The following is a 17,995-nucleotide window of genomic DNA, read 5'->3' as shown; positions in this document are numbered from 1 at the left end:
TAGAACTGTCAGATAAAACCAGTGCTCATTTGCCACAGGTGAAAATGAAAATATTTAAATGTAACAGAGAAGCAGCAGAGTTTTAAACTGTGCAAAAATGTGAACAATATGTCAATGTAGAAATGTAGTTACTGTTTCAATTAGGCTAGAGAAAACACTGACCTTGTGGTGCCTTTTTTTTTGCTAAGAAAATTTGGAAAAAGTGGGTAAGGGACTAGAATCTAATGAAACAGTCTACACAGAGTAACATACTTTTGGCATACTGTTACCTCAAGAAACTGCTGCGGGACAAAGTTGCTTCCTCTAATACAAAACATGATATCTCCCTCAGTATCATACTGAGCAAGTAGGGTGTGAAACCAGAGGAACTGGTGAAGGCAGTCTATAGCAATATACTACCCTATTATTCCTGTGATTGGGGAATGATGGAAGCAGTAAAATCTTATGTAAGTGGAAGGAGGTAACTTTCCAATTGCTAGGGAAGGACTTCTAAAGGTAAAAACTTCAACAGTGAGTGTCAACAGTTACAGTAAAGCAAACCAACAAACAAGCAAAAACATTGAGAAGAACTACAAAATACTATAACTGTATAGAAAGTTTCATGAGTAAGCTGGCATGCCTACAAGAGGGAAAAGATCACTAATTAAGCTGTAATCAAGCTTGTCTAGAATCAGGCACAGAAACCAAACTAAACTAGTAAGACAGGGTTATATAGTATTTGAAAGTGTCAAGAGATTGAAAGAGCAATAAAATTAGAGCAACAATTTAATTTCAAGTGCCTCTACCTTCATTCGAATATAGCATTTTTTTAACAGTTGACTGAACCAATCTAAAAGAAATGGGTTGTATTTGATCCTGTGCAACTCTTCCAGCTTGTCCTCATTAAAAATCCTCCAATTCCAGCAACATAAACTCTTCATTCAGTATGAAAAGTTAAATGCCTTTATATTATATTTCCATGTAATAAAATAGTGCAAAATATACATTTTGCATATAAATATAAAAAATGCAAAATATACATTTATCATATTCTTCTATTTATATATAAGAATATTCAGTTCAGAAGGCACAGTGCTATTATGTACATTAATAACATTTGCAAAGTATGTTAACAGTTCATCTTTTGTTGACCATGTTAACAACATGGGAAGAACTATTAAGACTGGAAAATGACACCAGTATGGAAAAGCTTGGAAAAGAATTTATTTGCATACTGAGTTATTGTTTAATGCATGTAAGTTGTGTACCTGTCCTCATAAATAAAACTAATTCTGATATCTTTGCTATCACATATTCTCATGACAATGTGAGTTGCAAAGAAGTTAGTAAGAGACACAATTGTCTACTGAGCCCAGAGCTCAACAACTGAACAAAGGAATCAAAACAGATAGTACAGACATAAAGGATTGTCTTTTACACCCTAATTATAGTAAGTAACTCTCCATGGTATGCAAAAAGAATTGAAATAAATGTTGCAAATAGCAACACAAATATAGAGACTCCTTCCCAAATGATCTTTTAATTATTATCCTCAGGATGTCTAAAACAAGCATCTAAATTAAATATTTTCCTAATTTCTGTAAAACTCATAAAAACCATCAATAACATTGCATCAAAATCTGATACATCATTTACTGTAGCAGAGCCCAAAATAAACTTCCTATTTTCTCTCAATTAAAATATTTCAGAGAGTCCTTTATTTAAAGGCATATTCAAGGAAGCATATCAGACTGTCCTTCTAACTATCTGCTCAACTCCTCTTAGCCACAGGGGGTTTGATTTTTATTAGAGGCTTGGCTTCTGAATAGCCCTGAGAAGACTCCTGTCAGTTTTAATCCTGTACTGATTTACAAGAAAAGAACTGGCAGAAGGAACTGCACAACAGTGTTGTCATTTAATACATATACATTTAACATACATGGTGTTAACCACACAGATTCCCAGCTAGTCTGTTCAAAACTACTGTTTAACTACTCTCTCTGTCTCAAAGTATGACACAAACAAGTTCCTTAGAAAAAAGAATCTTTCAATAAAGATGTAGTATCTTTACAAATGTAATAAGGTAGAGCACATGATAAATTAATACTGAGCAGAAAACTGGGCCAAATTCATGGAAGTGAAAATTCCAAGTGCTCAAGCTGACACATACGAAATGAGAGTACTTTTAAAGTAGCAGACGACTCAGCATTTTACAAAGAACATAGATTGCATACAAGCAACTGGAAAAGATCACATTAGATCACACTAACCCTGAAAAAACAAGGTCCTAGAATTATCTTCTGTATATTCACTGACTTTTAGATGTAACAAATTACAGGCAAATCCATCTTTTTAAACATTAAATAATTCAAACTTAAAGTAAACACTTAATAGAGACTGCTTCTGAGAGTGTTCAAAAATAAACGTCAAAACATTTAATGCCATTCACCAAACTGTCTGAACAATTCTTTGCTTATGTGAAGAGTGACACAAGTAAAACAAGTGGAATACTCATCCCCTATAAATTTTCTGTAGGCAAGATGCAAAGCAATTCTGTTCTAAATTCTGCTTTCAGTTTCTCTGTCAAAAAATACTCATGTCTTTAGAACATCTAAGTTTATTTGAAGGATAAAGAACCATGGTATCTTCTTCTGCCTCTATTCAGTATTTTAAAGGACCTTTTCAACTCAAATATTTATCTGAAGTCTTTAACTAAGTTTTCCTTGTGCTTCTAGATTACTGAAAATAAAGGCTTTAGTAGTCTAATCCATAAAGAAAATAATGAAGGAACTGTACACTCATCAGTAAAAAGTACACTAGAGGTAGTGTAGTTATTTGCAACCTGGCTTCTACAGACATATTTAGTGCCAACGGATTCATATAAATATATATATTTTTTAAACTTTTTAAACTAATACAATGATTCACAGAGAGCAAAACTGTTTACTGTAGCAGTAAACTGTAGAATAAAGTGTCTGAATCATTAATATTTCTGAGCCTATGCTATTAGGCAATACGCTGTGGCACTACAAAGCTCCTTTAAGGATCCTCCTAAGAAAAACAGTCTTAAGTTTCAGAACTAACATAATGGTAAGCATGAATACACTAGAATGTGATGGAGATTCTGTTTTAAAAACATAAAACGAACACCCTAAAATAGAAGGTATGGTGGTGGAAAAAGGTACATAAAAAGGGAGAAGAAAAAAAATAAAAGTATTCATAAAGTTACCCACTTGACAATGCTTATTATGGCTGACATTCCAAGCAGCAAAACTCAACATTCCCAATTTTTGTACTACAATTAGAATACACAACAGTAATACAGAACACTATCTGTTCCGCTGTTCTAAAAAAGGTGAGGACTATTGCCAGTAATTTGCAAACTTCTTGCAATCCCGAAAACTCCACAGACTGAGTACAGGGACACTTGCTATGAAAGAACAAACACAGCAATAAATCACAAAATAAAAGTTCAGTAGAAAAGGTATAGAAGGAGCTAAAGAGGAGTGAGTGCATCTGGATACCAGTATGATTTTCTACATCTCCTGTGCTTTGGTTTGCATCCTAGATTGGTCTTGGCATTCTTTTAAAATAATACATAACTGGTAGACTGCTCTTCCAGAGCACACCTGATAAACCACAATTGTTAATGTAGTGCCCTCCAAGAGATCAAGCTACTGTAGTCTGAAAAAAACACCTCTCCAAGTGTGTGTAGGAAGAACTTCAAGTCCTCAGCAATAAACCTGTCCTTTACAAATCTACTCCCACTGCATCCCATGGTTGCTGAAAAGGATATGGCCTTATCTCATCAAGAGTGACAGACTATGCTATGCTTCTAAGAAACAGTCAGAATATTGGAAAGAAAGGGTTATTTACATAAGGTTTTCACAACTACAATACAGCTTTTGGAAGAACATAAGCTGGTGACACTGTGTTGAAAAACAAGATACATTGGGAGCATTTGGCAGATGTTAACAAAAATGTGTTACCTAGCACAGCCAATGCATTATATGAAAACCTGAAAATGCAAACCTTTAAGCATTCAATATTTTTTCACTTAAAGTTTGTAAAATGCTCTTCATATTAATAAACAAAACTAATACTCTCTCTAAAAAGGATGGGTATGTTTGTAGAACAACCTGAAAAAATATCTACCCAATGCATTTTTAGTATGTAACATTTGATTGATTCAATGTTCTGGAGGGGGAAAAGAAAAAGCAATCTTCCTCTGTAACCAAGTGAATAATTTCAGATCAAAAGCATGACAGGAAATGTCTGCGTACATGCTACTGCCACTGCTAAAAAAAAGGACTTGCTCAGACATGTCTCTTCAGCTTCTACCCCTGAAAAGAAGTTCATTCAGAATTTAACTGGGAAAATACAATGGGATTTACAGGTAATGCCAACTAACTTCAACAACATATTGCAGACAGGAACTATAAACTATTCTCATACATACCAATACTTACAAAGCCTGCTTGACAAACACAATACATGGTAATTGACACTAAGGAGGAAAAAAAAATGCACTTGGCTTCTTCCCAGAGACATAGTGAATAAAGAAACATTGTTTTTTGGCAAATTGTCTAAAGTAGCATTTACAGCAGACTTCTGTAAAAGTTTTTCCCTGTACATTGCAGTGATTACACAAATATTAAGATGTCTATGAGTATTTTTTATTTCTAATAATTTAGGACAATGATGCTACCTTTTGAATTATCCTCAGTTCTGCATTCATTGTAAATATCTTTATATCTGAGACTTTGAGCATTATGAATATTATTTAACTTTCAACTGCCATATATAGAGAATGCATATAAGTAGATGTGTCAATGTTCTTTCAAAAAAAATAATAAACCCTCAATGGAAACTTTCAAATCGCCTAACGGGAAAATTACACAATGATATGTCATAAGGAAGAAGTCAGAGAAAACAGAATTATGCAGCAGTGCTCTTACAACAATAACAGAAGTTATTCCCAACCCGAAATTTTCTCAACCAACATTCTTTAACACGCTTTTCCCCCGCACAAGAAATCAGGAGAAAGGGCATGAGTTAGTACAAACCTTAAGTCTTTCCCAAACCACTATATTCGCTGTTCACAAACCGCGAAGTGACAGGTACAACAGGGTGGGGTTTTTTTCCCATTCTACAAATACATCTCCACCCATAAATATCGACGAAAACACGTAGTTTAGACCAAGTCGGAGGGGAAAAAAAAAAATCACCGTTTCTTTCCCTAAACTACGAAAGCAGTTTAATAAACGGAAGACAGGACACGCGTAGAACCTGGCAGCCGAAGCGGAACGCTGACCCATCACCGCCTGCTCCGCCCGCCTCACGCCTCGGCGCGCCGCCGGGGAAGCCGAGCCCGGACGGGTCGGAACGGCTCGCCCTTCCCTCTCGTTTCACGCAGAGCTGGCACCATCTCCCGCCCCTTCCCGCTGCCTCCACCATATTTGATTAGGGAAAAATTTGGCCCTCAACCCCCTCAACTGTCCTCCGAGTCCCGCCGGTTTGAGGCGAGGAAGAGAAGCTACTTCTCCTCGCCCTTAAAAGCAAGCAGAGCCGGAGAGACGCTTCGCGTCGCTAAAGATAAAGCGAATACCTCTGCACAAAAGACAAAGCAAACATCGCCCCGGGCAGCACCGTCGCCCTCGGTAGCGGAGCTCCCCTCCCCCGGGGGCACTGAGGCGATACCCGCCGGCACAGGAACGACGAAACCAAGATGGCGGCCGCGCTCCGTCGGAGTGAGACTACAGCTCCCAGCACGTCCTGCGGCACGAACGCGGGACAATGACGCCCGGACTCACGGCCGCGCGGGACAGGACTACAACTCCCGCGGGGCGCCGCGGCGAGGCGGGGGGGGAGGGGGTACTCGTGATGAGTGCCCGCCTCACCTAAGATGGCGGTGGCGGGAGCGCGCTGAGCGGGTGCCCGGCAGGCGGACGCGCGCTCGCCCCTCCTCCCCTCGCTGTCCCGGTGTTGTGGCTCTGGCCGCGGGCGGGGTCTGAGGGGCCGCGGCGAGGGGATCCCGGGGCTGCAAGCCTGGTTGCCGGCCGGTCGCTGGCGGGGGCGGGCGGCGCTCGGTGGCGGCACCCGCTTGAGTAAAGCCCGGCGCTCCGGTCCCTTCGGCAGAAGAAGGCTGCTGTGGGCGGGGGCCGCTCCGGCTCTTTCCCAGCTCGTCGGTGGCTGCGGCTCCGGTCTCCATGTCGGACAACCAGAGCTGGAATTCCTCCGGCTCCGAGGAGGACCCCGAGACCGAGCTCGGACTGCCTGTTGAGCTCTGCGGGGTGCTCAGCAAGGTAAGCCGCCTCTACCCGATTCCTGCGCCCTGCCGCCCCCCGTCTTCCTCGCTGTCAGGCCCGACCGCCCCGGGGGCTCGGGCCGAGGGGCCCGGTGGCGGGGGGGCCGGGCGCCTCCGCGGGTGGCGCTGGCACGGCCGGGGCACCGCCACCTGACGGCGGAGCCGCTGCCAGGCAGAGCCGCGGTGTCGCCGGGCGCCCCCTCCCTTAGCCCCGCCGCCCCCTGCGGCCGGGGTGAGCCTTTATTCGAGCAGAGTCGCGGTCCCCGCCGCCCCCCGAGCCCGCCGGCCGCACGGTGCGGGGCTCGGACAGCCGCGCAGGGAGGGCGGCTCCCCCGCGCCTCGGGCTCCGGCCGGAGCGGCGCCGGGCCTGAGTGTCGTGGCTACCCGGGAGCTCCCGGAGGCGCCCGCAGCCAGTCGTGTCTCCTCGGGAGCAGGCACGGCTTTGAGTGCAAGTATCAAAACAGGGCATTGAAATACTCCTGCGGCAAGAGATAACGGGAGGAGCGGAAAAGGAAAATGGCTATACGGCTTATTTCCCCTTTTAAAAATAACCACAGTTATTTTCTCTTTTATCGCTGAAAATAAGGTGACTTCCGAGCATGTGTCGGTTTATACTGGAAAATGTTATTTTCAGAAGTACTTTAATATATTGAATTACTTAGTTTTCATACGAATATTTTATTTTGTGTTTTTATTACAGAAAGTGTACTCAGAATAACGTTGAAATATGTGTAACATTAAAGCACTATATTTTTAATTTTTTTTCTTGTCCTACGCAATAAGGCTAGGCACAAGCCAACGTAGGAGGCACGGGATACAGAGATCTTATACTGCCCTGAATGTGTAGAAAACAGCCATAACTGATTTCACGCTGTTGTGAGGGACTTTGTGAACTCCTTCCAGGCTGGAAATGTTTGTAACCCCAGAGATAAGAGGAATGGTTAGGAGAAGAGAAGGATCTCTGCTCTCATTTGTAAGATCTTATCTAATAGTGGATGGGGGAAGGAGGCGATGTGGTGGATGTGAGATAGTGTTAGAGCAGTTACAATAAGAGATTTTTGTTTGGTGTACTTTTACTGTTTTGTTTGCTTTTTTTTTTTGACGACAAAGTTTTCCTTCGGTAAGATGCTTCCGTTGTTAGAAGGGAAGTAGTTTGTGGGATGTAATTAATTTTTATGTTAGAGCACCTGGATGCTGTATTTAATTTGCTTTCTCAGTGGTGTAGCAGGTGAAGCCACAGCTTCAGACATTCTAGCTGAGGTATGTGCAAACTTTTTACTTTTCTGGATGGTTATGCTAAGTGTAGCAGAGAGTGTCTTTCCCATGAGAACCCGGAATTTAATCTGAATAGTCAAGTATGATGAAACCTGTCTCAATGAATATGATTGAGGAGTAAGGTTACCTTTTGTTAGTTGATACCTCAATAATTACTAAGGTAAACTAATTTAAATGGAATGGTAGCATACTGAACTTTCTACTAAGGAAATATCTATTTTTAATATTTTACTGTATATAATTAAGTTCTAAAATCATAGAAATAGGCTGCCATTCACTGTGAGTAGCAGTTTTAGTAGTTCTTGCCTTCAGTAAAGAGAAAAGCTGTGAAGGTAATGGAGGCATTTGGTAAGAGAAACTTGTTAGAAATGTGTCCTGCTGGTCTTTCGAAGTGTTTTGAAACTCTAGGCTTTTTTCCATTGTATTTCCTGCTAATGATTTTAAGGTGGATACAAAGAAAGAACTTCAGTGGAAGAGGCTTGAGAATGAGCATGAGAATCTAGATGCTTGGAAAAACACTGGTCTTTTCTCTTTCAAAACCTCAAGTATACTTTAAGGATGGTGCATTTGGATTGCAACAGCAAGTTTTGATTGCAACAGCAGATGCAAGATTCACTGCTATATATGTTTCTGTTAACTTTTTCAGAGAGAGGTCGTTTTCTTTGCTTTTTTTTCCCCCAAGATAACTTTGGACTCTGCCTTGCACATCCTGGGAGGAGCTGGGAACATGAGAGATAGGAAAAGAGGAAGGCAGGAAATAATACACCTCTACCACTTCAGGCACTAAGCACACATGAGGCTTTCTTTTAAGTAATGCTGTATTTAGCAATTAGTTGTATTAAGAAATGAAAAAGGGCTTTATATTTTAAGAGCAAATCAAGGTCTTGGCTTCATTTGAAAATTATTAAGAATTTCTTAGCTTTTTTTTTTTTCTTTAGACTTCATCATCTTATTACTAAAGTTAACATGTAAGTATGGAATATGTATTAACTAATATATGTAGTGTATTAACTAGTGTGAAGACTGTTAGTTGACTTTTCCCCCTCGTTTTTTAGAATACAAAATACTGAACGATGGATAGACTTAAATGTTAGCCAGAGTTTTTCATCAAAGAACATTTGTCAAAATCAAATAAATGCTTTGATGATAAGATTGGTTTCAATGCTTTTGTTTCTATTTTTATCAAATGTATGACATTTGCACCATGATTGATTAATAAGTATCTGTGTATTGTCAGAATTATAGGATAGTCCTGATTTTCTGTCAGTGTCAGATGATTCTGTGAAGCTCACACAATTCTACAAAGTGCATTCAGAAAAAATGTTGCAAATGTAAGAGTAGTAATCAGAACTTTTGGTCACTTTTTACTAGATGTCTCTAGAATTAATCCAGAATTTGTTCCCAGAATATTGGTTTTATTCAGTATGTGAATGTGGAGTCTGCAGAAAAAACTGAATAGCAAAAATATGATTGGTTGTCTGCTATAACTATCTTCTTAGTGAAAGTAGTTAGAATTAAAACTTAAAGCAATATCTATGGGCAATATTAAATTAATAAAGCACTGAGTCCCTTAGGCACTACAGTAGTTGTTTACTGTGCTGGGGGATGATGGCATGTTTGTATTTATATGAAGATAACTTTATATCATATTTTATATAAAATAAATTATTCTGCGTTCCACATAAGTCTTTTGGCCTAGCTCCAGATTTTAAACTCACCTTAGTCATTAATGTTTGATTTATTTTTTTTTCCCCTCCCCTGTTTTCCTCAATTTGTGTCAGTATGTTTATTACCTTTATTGTGGCTGGCTTTGGCAGTGCACTTGGAGTCCAGATATCTGTTGTCTTATTGACCCTTCAAAACAACTGCTTTTTGGTTGTTATGGGAGTTTGTAAAATTATCTTAGGAGCTCTGAGGAGAAAAAAGTTCTGATTTAGAAAGAACGTATAAAAATATGTCACATTTTCCTTCAGGTGCTCAATAGCCTAGAAAATATCCATTGTTCTTTTATTGTTGACTTTCCATTGGCTGATCTCTGGAAAATTTTTTTACAGTGGACCAACTACATTCATGGGTGGCAGGATCGATGGGTAGTTCTGAAAAGCAACACACTCAGTTATTACAAGTCTGAAGATGAAACAGAGTATGGCTGCAGAGGCTCTATCTGTCTGAGCAAGGCTGAGATTACAGTAAGTACAGTTTTATTATTGACATCATTCATGTATTGAGGTGCTATATATTTGTGTCTGGTGAAAGCAAACATAGGTGTGGCAAGGGTTTAGGGTCATCTGCTTATGACAGTGTCATCAGTGGAATACTGTGGAGCAGGGCAAGGAATTCCTAATGCTAAAACAAACTTTTAATTTGTGGCTTCAGCAAGTAACTTTTCATTTCTTACACTAGAGTGTTTTGTGGGTGGATAGACTGTATGCCTCTGAAGGGTGCAAAGTTTTTGCCATGGGTCAGTTTAAGACTCCTGACCAACTTCCCAGAGGAGGTACCATCCTTCACAGTCTTTGCTCTAGAAAAAGGGTAGTGGTTCTTTGACTGTGGTTCTCGACTTTCTGAGCACAACTCTATAGGTTTCCAAAAGAAAATGCTCTTTTCTCTGCTTCTTTCTCTGAACAAGTTAATATGTTGCTGTTTTTGTCAAATGCTAAAGGAAGGTTTAGAATAGACTGGTTCGAATAAAGAGCCTATATATAAATGAGCATAAGTTTTGTGGGGAGTGGCTGAGGGGGCTGGGGTTGCTTAGGCTGGAGAAGAGGAGGCTGATGGGGGACCTTACAGCCCTCTTAAACTACCTGAAAGGAGGTTGTAGCAAGTTGTATTTCAGTTTCTTCTTCCAGGTAGGAAGTGGACGGTTGAGAGTAAATGCCCTCAGGTTGTCTCAGGGGAGGTTTAGATTACACAGTAAAAATGGTTCACAGAGGGGCTGTAAAACACTGAAACAGGATGCCCAGTGTAGGAGTTGAGTTACCATTCCTGCAAGTGTCAAAAAAAGTGTGGATGGCATGGCACTTGATGGCATGGTGAATGTGGTGATGCTGGGTTGATGGTTGGACTTGATAACAGAGTTTTTTTCCCAACGCTAATGACTCCATGAAAAATTAAAAAGATTAATTGGCCTTAGAAGATAAAGAAAAAATTTCTGCTTTTTTGGCCTTTAGAATTACAATACACATTATGACTAATGGTTCTCAAAAAGCATGGTGTAGTCTCTCTGCAATACCATTAAATAGTCTGTCCAGTTATGTGATTTAGAGTACGATAGATGGACTTTCACATAGCACACAAATTCCTAAAGTAGCAGTGTTAAATCTTTGCTTGTATGTTGACAAATTCCTAAAGTAGTAGTGTTAAATCTTAGCATGTATGTTCATATTCCACCAAATATGTGGAATTTTTTCAAGTTGAATTAAGGATGACAAACAAGAAGTATTCTTCCTTACTGATAATCAACTTACAAAGAGAATTTTATTTAATGCCTCTTGGTTTAAAAAAAACCCCTCTGGATTGATTCCATCAACCGGATGTATTTTGGAGAAAAGCTTGTGAAGAAAAAGAGATTTTTACATTTAGATGTCTGGCAAGTATTGTGGTCATCTAAAAATTTAAACAGTTCATGCAGTGTGTTTTATTTTTTTTAACTAATTGCGCTTCTAGAACTTCTTCAAGATGGGTTCTCACTGAGGTATATCTATGGTAGTCTGTTGAGCCTATGATCAGAATTTCCCAAAACCTCTCAAGAGGCAAGAACTTAGCATGCCAAACAGGCAGGGAGAGGAAGATGCTGGCAAGGATGTAGCCAAAGGGCATCTGCAGGCATGCTGTACAGCACATCTCAGCAGCCTGAATTCCAGCTGCAGTGGTGGAGTGAGAGGTTATAGGATACCACCATTTCTGCTGAATGTTTTGGTACATTGCAGTTTACAAACGGAAGAAAGCTGGCAAGCATGTCTTCAGACTAAGATGTATGTAACACTGGAACTTCTTACTGGTCCCTTTTTTCTTTTTCTCTCTGGCACTTGTTAGATCTGGTAACTTGGAGTTGAATCGATGCATCTGTTTTTAACTTCTTGAATTTCTTGAATACATGGAGAAAGAAATAAAAGCTTCCACAGTTCTAAAGGTTAATCGGATATTTTAGTTCTGTTTTTGTTCAGGCTCATGCTTTGTGAATGGTATTTGACAGTTCACTTGGTAGATGGTATTCCTGAAAGCTAGTAAGTTCTAGTTATTATATCTAGCTGCAATTAAAGTTGTTGTTGTGGAAATTTTAGAAGTTGAGGAGTACTATTGGATCATTTCATGTCTCTAGAATGTGGAAATATGCTTTTGAAACTGTCTTGTAGTTATTCTCTCTTTGTTTTTCAGAGGTTGTACTTTAATGCCAGAGTTTTAGCATTGATACTTCTGTTACTTCTGCAACATTGATAGCTGTTTAGTAGCAAATTGAATATTGTATTTTGTACTCCAGTTAAAACTTAAGCTTTCAATTGAAAATTGATTATGCTCAGTGATAAGTGTTAAAGATATTCTTCCTGAGGCACATAGTTGATGTTTATTTCTGTATCCTCCTAATGTCTTCAGTAACTATAACTTTCCAGCATGTATTTAAATGCAGAGCTGATACCGATAGCTGATAAAGTAAGTGTTGAAATGATAATGTGTGGAAACTACCTTTGCTTTCCGTGGAACTTATTATTTACTGGATGATTGGTAATTAATTTGGTAAGGAGGGGATGTCAGGTTTCTTATTGGCTTAATTCAGTTGCACTGATTTGATATAGTCGAGATCTTAATCTTTAATATTTTTCAACAGTCTTTCACTATACTGTAAGTTCGGTTTCCCTTGATCTTGCTGATCCAGAGTCAGATGCGTTAACTACTTCTACCTTAACCTGCTGTATTTCAGTTAAGTTTTCTGTAGTATGAGATGGTGTTGATAACTGTAGTGTTCCCTCGTAGGAAAGGGTAGCAGAATTTTCCTGAAGCTTTCTTTTAGGCACTTGGATTAGGTATGCGTGTTTGAATCGATGGGGAATGTAATGATTCTTGTGCATAGTTAACTCTACTGTTAATATATAAGCATAAAAAATACTACTCAGTTTGCTGTCACTGAGTAGTATTACTGAACTTTCAGGAATGAAGATGAGTCTAATTATAAGTCGTAGTATTAATTGAGACATGAATATTATATGCAGGAACCCACAGTTGCTTCTGCTCTTGTATTTTATTGGATAGCAATTGATAGATTATTTTACAGGAATATTTTTTAAGACACTCATCTCTTCCCTTTATTTGATGAAAGAATACTAGTTAAATTTAAGCTTATTAGCATAGCTGTTTTGTGTACTTCAAGCGCAGAATTATATTGTCATACGTCCAGAACAGGTATGGCCATGTGACAGTAACCTTTCATTAAATGAAAAATATGGGATCTGATTAGACTACTTCACTGAAGAGAGCTAATTTCTCTGGAATAGACAAACAAAGGATGAATATTTATTGTATACTCACTGGATTACATCAAGTAATGAACTGGCCAAATGAATTAAGTTTGGGGGAAGGATGATGAAAATCAGTTTATGGTTCTAGGTGACTTGCTTTTATCCACATAAGACAAAACACCTCAAAGGTGTTTAATTGGTTTATAACAGGCTGGAGGCTGAAACTGAAGATGGAAGTTCTGCTGTATGGTTGGTGGATGAGATTAAATTGTGCATATTATAAAAGTTCATACATGGAAAACTTTAGCTTTGTTTTATTAATCTAGCCTGTGCATACTAAATTACTGGTGCTGAAGCTTTGTTATATTAATCTTGTCTGTGCAAACTAAATTACTGGTGTTGATGGCAGTCAGTGCCAGTTGGTCTTTATTAAGAATACCCTTCTTTATCTTAAAGTTTTGTAGTTCATTCATTCTTGAAGTCAAACTTCCAGTGGGGAATTCTGTGTACAAGGTTAAGAATGGATGTTCATGGCAGTCATGTAAATGTGGATCCCTGGGGCATGGTTTTGGAGTTGGATGGTCTAGGGTCTGTTACTAAAAGAACAATAAGAGAATGCCCTATAGATCTGGAACTCCAACTTTCAGGCAGCCTGGTCCATAAGCTTGTGCTGTCTTTGCTTTGATTGCTGTGTCTGTTCTTAGAGTGCCATCCCCACTGTTGTACAGGGTGGCTTGCACTAATTTGTGTAGTCTCAGCATGATAAATCAAGAATAAAATGGTATGCTCTGCCCCCACTTCAGGCAATCTAAGCGGAAGGCCAAATTAATTTGATCATGGTAGGAATTTGTATTAATAGATTCTCAAATCTCTTTATAGAATTCTTAATAACAAAGTGTTTATCTGATGAATCCTAGGGGGTTTTGCCTGGTCAGAGTAGCTCTTCTACATGGATGTATATGGAGGATATTAAAAAATGTTTAAAGAAATGTAATGCTTGGTAAAATTTTAAGAGTGCTTAAACTCAGCTATGTATGAATTTTTTGTCCCTAGAGGTGACTATCTATCCAGAAGCTTATGTTCCAACTTAAAACTTCAGCTTTTCTACTGATAGAATCCATATTTGTCATGTTGCTTTAATTCAGTGATTGATATCCATCTTCTTTCCTGTGTATATTATTTATGTAGAAAAACCTTTTGGTTTTACTTGCTTAAACCAGATGTAGTAACTGTGATGCAGTGGTTTTCCTTGGCTTTGGTTATACTGCAATGATGTATATGCATATCAAAACCTTTATTGAAACTTGCTGTTGGTTTGTAGTTTGGTGTTTTTGGAGTATTTTGTTTTTTTATTGTGTTGTAAAAAGACAATTAGACAGCTCTGTGGAAATCCCTGAACTAGGACTGTGCCATAAATTCAATTTGCGTAGTGGCAATACTTTCAAGTAAACGTGTTTGTTGGCGTTTTGGTCTTCCAGAAAGCACAGTTGCTTAATGAGGGCGGTATTGACATTTTATATTAATATAAAATTGCAAACCAGCCATTTAGCTTTAGAATGAACTTCTAAAAGGTGTGGGGGTTGAGTATCTGTTATGAATATCTGGAGCTCAGGAAAAGCAAGAAAATAGAAAATGGAAGTCTGTCTGAGGGACAGCTTAGTGAATTATCTTGGCTTTTTTTCCTTCCTAAGTAGTAGTAAATTGTTGTGTAAAGAACTTCATAAAAATTTATTTTATAAATTAGGACAGATGTAAATATGTGTTACTTTCAGTTTACAAAATGATCAAGAACATTGTACATGAAAGGGCTAAACTGGCAGGTCTCAATTTTAAATTTCTCATTTCCTTATACATAGTCTAAAGAGAGACTGACATGTTTGCATCCAGTAATCAGCCACTAAAAATAAAAATCTTACTCCACTTTTTAAAGATATGGCTAGTTGAACAGCCACCTCTCCTCACTCTAGTAGTATTTCTGTTTTATTTATAGAGTGATACTGACCATCATTAATAGTTCGGCACTTGTGAGAGGAAGTACAAATTGACATTTTTAAAAATAGATTGAAGGGTTAACAGAAAATGCTTCATACGCTTATCAATTAAAACACATCCAGAACTTTCCTATGAGTTTTTTTCACAGAAACGTCAAACCCTACAAATCTATAAGTTTTATAATAAAGATGTGTATTTTTAATTGAAGCAGATGTCAGTGCTAGAGAAATGTTCTTAGTATCATGAAGAATCACATCTTGCAAAGCAGACTTGCAAAAGGTCATCTTGACGTTAACAATATATTGATGTGTTTCTTTTACACCTTATACAATGTGAAATCTTAACAGTATTTTGGACTCAGTTCATGTGGTAGTGTGTAGAAGAAATAATGTTTGGATTTACCTTTTTTTTCTAGCTACGGCGTCAAAATTTGATCTTGCTAAGATACCTGCTCTTGATAAAAGAATGCTGTAATTGCAGTTGGTATCTGCTGTTAGGTTTGCCTGAGTTTGTTGCTAGTTAAGTTGAATGGGAACTGATAGGTGTTAGTTTCTGAAAGTTTTTATTATAAAGGCTAAGCCATAAGACCATGCCCTGGGCAGAAACACTAGCAGTAAATTTGTAGTAATTGCTGATTGCTTGGATAAATATTGTATACAACTGTCTGAGGCTGGAAAACAATCTGGTGTAACATGACATGATGGGCATTTAATTGAATAATTAATTTTCTGTAATTTGATAAAGTGCCTTCTCAGCCTTAGTTGCTACTAAAAAAATTACCTGAGTAAACTAAGACTTATAATACAAGCCCTAACTAGGTCAGGGTTTATTTAGGTCATGTGGCAATTAGTACTGTTTGGCTGTAGTATGTGTCTCAATCAAGTATTTAAATCAAGACTGGTGGGAGATTTTGGCTAAATGGGAAATGGAAATTCTAAATAGAGGTGAATGTATTTAGGAGTACTTAGTCATATGTGAAAGGCCTGAGTGATTTTGTTCTGGAGAGGAAAATGCCAAAGAGCAACAGGATAGAGGGAGGAAGGGAAAGGGAGTAAATGCCTAGGAGGTAATGACACTGGGCTGCTGCTGGTGCGGCACGTGGAAGTTCCTTGAAATACAGGATTTTCCTGGACAATTAGTTTTGGCATTCATATCCTCTGTACAAATTTGTATATGCCTCTGAGTTATCTGAACCAGCCATTGATGGGTTGATGTGAAATGAAAATGTGTGTATATATCTAACTTCTATAAAGCGCTAATGTCCTGGTCAAGCAAAAAAGAATTATTTGGCATGGTGGAGAAATGGATAAGTTCTTCTGTAGTGTGTATTGAAGAAATTAAGTCAGAAATGGAAAAATACACATCCAGATCAGCTCAGTTAAGTTGTTCTTTGTACTATGGTGCAGGTTCCAAAATGGTTAACATGTAAAAAAAAATCTAAAATATATATTAACCAAATATCTTACCCTTACTTAATATTGCTGAAGAATTAGTTTTTAGTATTTGAATGTAATCATGTGTTACCACACTCTTGAAACTAAGGCTGTAATCCAGCAGTATTTGCCATTTTATTATCAGAGAGAATACAGTTCCCCTACATGACTTTTTAAATTAAGATAATTAAATTCTAACACTGTTCATTATTTGATATACACTTCAGGGTCATAATACTTGCCTGTGGATTGGTGTATTGAAGCAGTTTTATGCCGTATATTCTGCAAGATGTTTCTTGCAGAGGTATACCAAGTCTTGAATAATTTCAGTGCTTTAGGTATTAAAGCTGTGATTTTATAGCTCATCAAATTTTTTTATGCTACTTGCAATCCTTATTCTTGCTCAGTCTGAATTTCTGTGCGTTTTCGTAAGATTGATTTATAGTTGATTTCTTGTTCAGGAATATGTTTGGTTCATATGTCACCCCCTCCAGGGCTATGCTGTTGCTCAACAGTCCTCCAAGGCAACTTGCTGTTTATTAGCTGGTGTGTCTTGTGATAGCTGTTAATGACGTTTTCAATAGCTCTGTTGAGGTTTTGTACAATATTAGACCTCACTTTTAGATATGCATTCATAGAATACTAAGCCAAAAAGTCAGAATACATTCCATCTGCTAATATGCAGCCACAGCTGGCCATCTCTTTTTGAGATGCTTCCTGAAGCTTAACTGCACTTTCTGTTCATACATTCAGAATAGTTTGTCATGACTGCTTGAGTGTTGTTTTCTTCTTCTCCCAGTTGATATTCTTGCCTCCTCCTTTAGGCATATACTTTAGTTGCTATTTTCCCATGTTCATGTTGAATTCTAGTTAGGGTGAAATCAATCAAATAGTGTGGCCAAGTTCACCACTTTTTAAATGTTTGATGTGTTTTTCCTTTCAACTGAAGCTCATCATTCCTTAGTTAAGAGGACTAGTTGGAACAGAATTTACTACCCCAGGTCTCCAGGTTGTTAACTGAGGTTTTACTGTAACTGATGTCTAATAGATTCTTAAAGCTTGTTAAATTGCTGTCTTTTAAGGAAAAGTGTTGCTCTTTTTAAGTTCTCTTTTACAGCTCTTTCAAAACTAATTATGTGTGCATATATACATCTGTATGTATACACATGCAAATATATATTAAAGAATTAGAGGTGATGGCGGAGTTTAGATTGACAATTCAGGTCAATTTTGAACTTTAGAATGAAAGCTTTTAGACTGACATTCATTAGCAACATGCCTTTTCCTTTTAATTAGTTCTTACATATTTTTAATTATTGCTATAAGTTGCTTATTACAAAGTAACCATTATCATCTTGTATTCAAAACAGTCACTTATATCTGACTTACATCCTAAATTATCTGTAACTATGCAGTGCCATCTAGCCACTACCATATTTCTAGCCTGCTATCTTTGTTCTTGATGGTCCTAGTTGCTGAGGTGAAGGTAACCTTACTGGAGAGCTCCTTAGTGAGGGATGGGGAAGGTTGGATGACAGGGTAAGTGTAGAACTGAA

General features: G+C 38.2%; 2 protein-coding genes across 7 annotated transcripts in view; one reads left to right on the top strand and one right to left on the bottom strand.

Moving 5' to 3' along the window:
• Nucleotides 1–5,726, bottom strand: part of POLK (DNA polymerase kappa) — a 35,656-nt gene extending 29,930 nt beyond the window's left edge. For all 5 annotated transcript variants that reach the window (XR_009490266.1, XR_009490267.1, XM_059873251.1 and 2 more), the window contains exon 1: nt 5,588–5,726. The gene's annotated coding sequence lies outside the window, so the exon portion shown is untranslated. The remainder of the gene's footprint in view (nt 1–5,587) is intronic.
• Nucleotides 5,727–6,148: 422 nt separating this feature from the next.
• Nucleotides 6,149–17,995, top strand: part of CERT1 (ceramide transporter 1) — an 82,376-nt gene continuing 70,529 nt past the window's right edge. For both annotated transcript variants that reach the window (XM_059873255.1, XM_059873253.1), the window contains exons 1-2: nt 6,149–6,284; nt 9,616–9,750. In XM_059873255.1, coding sequence (XP_059729238.1) covers nt 6,189–6,284; nt 9,616–9,750 — 231 coding nt within the window. In that variant the 5' untranslated portion in view covers nt 6,149–6,188. The remainder of the gene's footprint in view (nt 6,285–9,615; nt 9,751–17,995) is intronic.

Source organism: Haemorhous mexicanus, chromosome Z (assembly GCF_027477595.1).
Source record: "Haemorhous mexicanus isolate bHaeMex1 chromosome Z, bHaeMex1.pri, whole genome shotgun sequence".
In the NCBI taxonomy this organism is placed as follows: domain Eukaryota; kingdom Metazoa; phylum Chordata; class Aves; order Passeriformes; family Fringillidae; genus Haemorhous; species Haemorhous mexicanus.
This window is presented reverse-complemented; position numbering and strand designations above follow the sequence as displayed.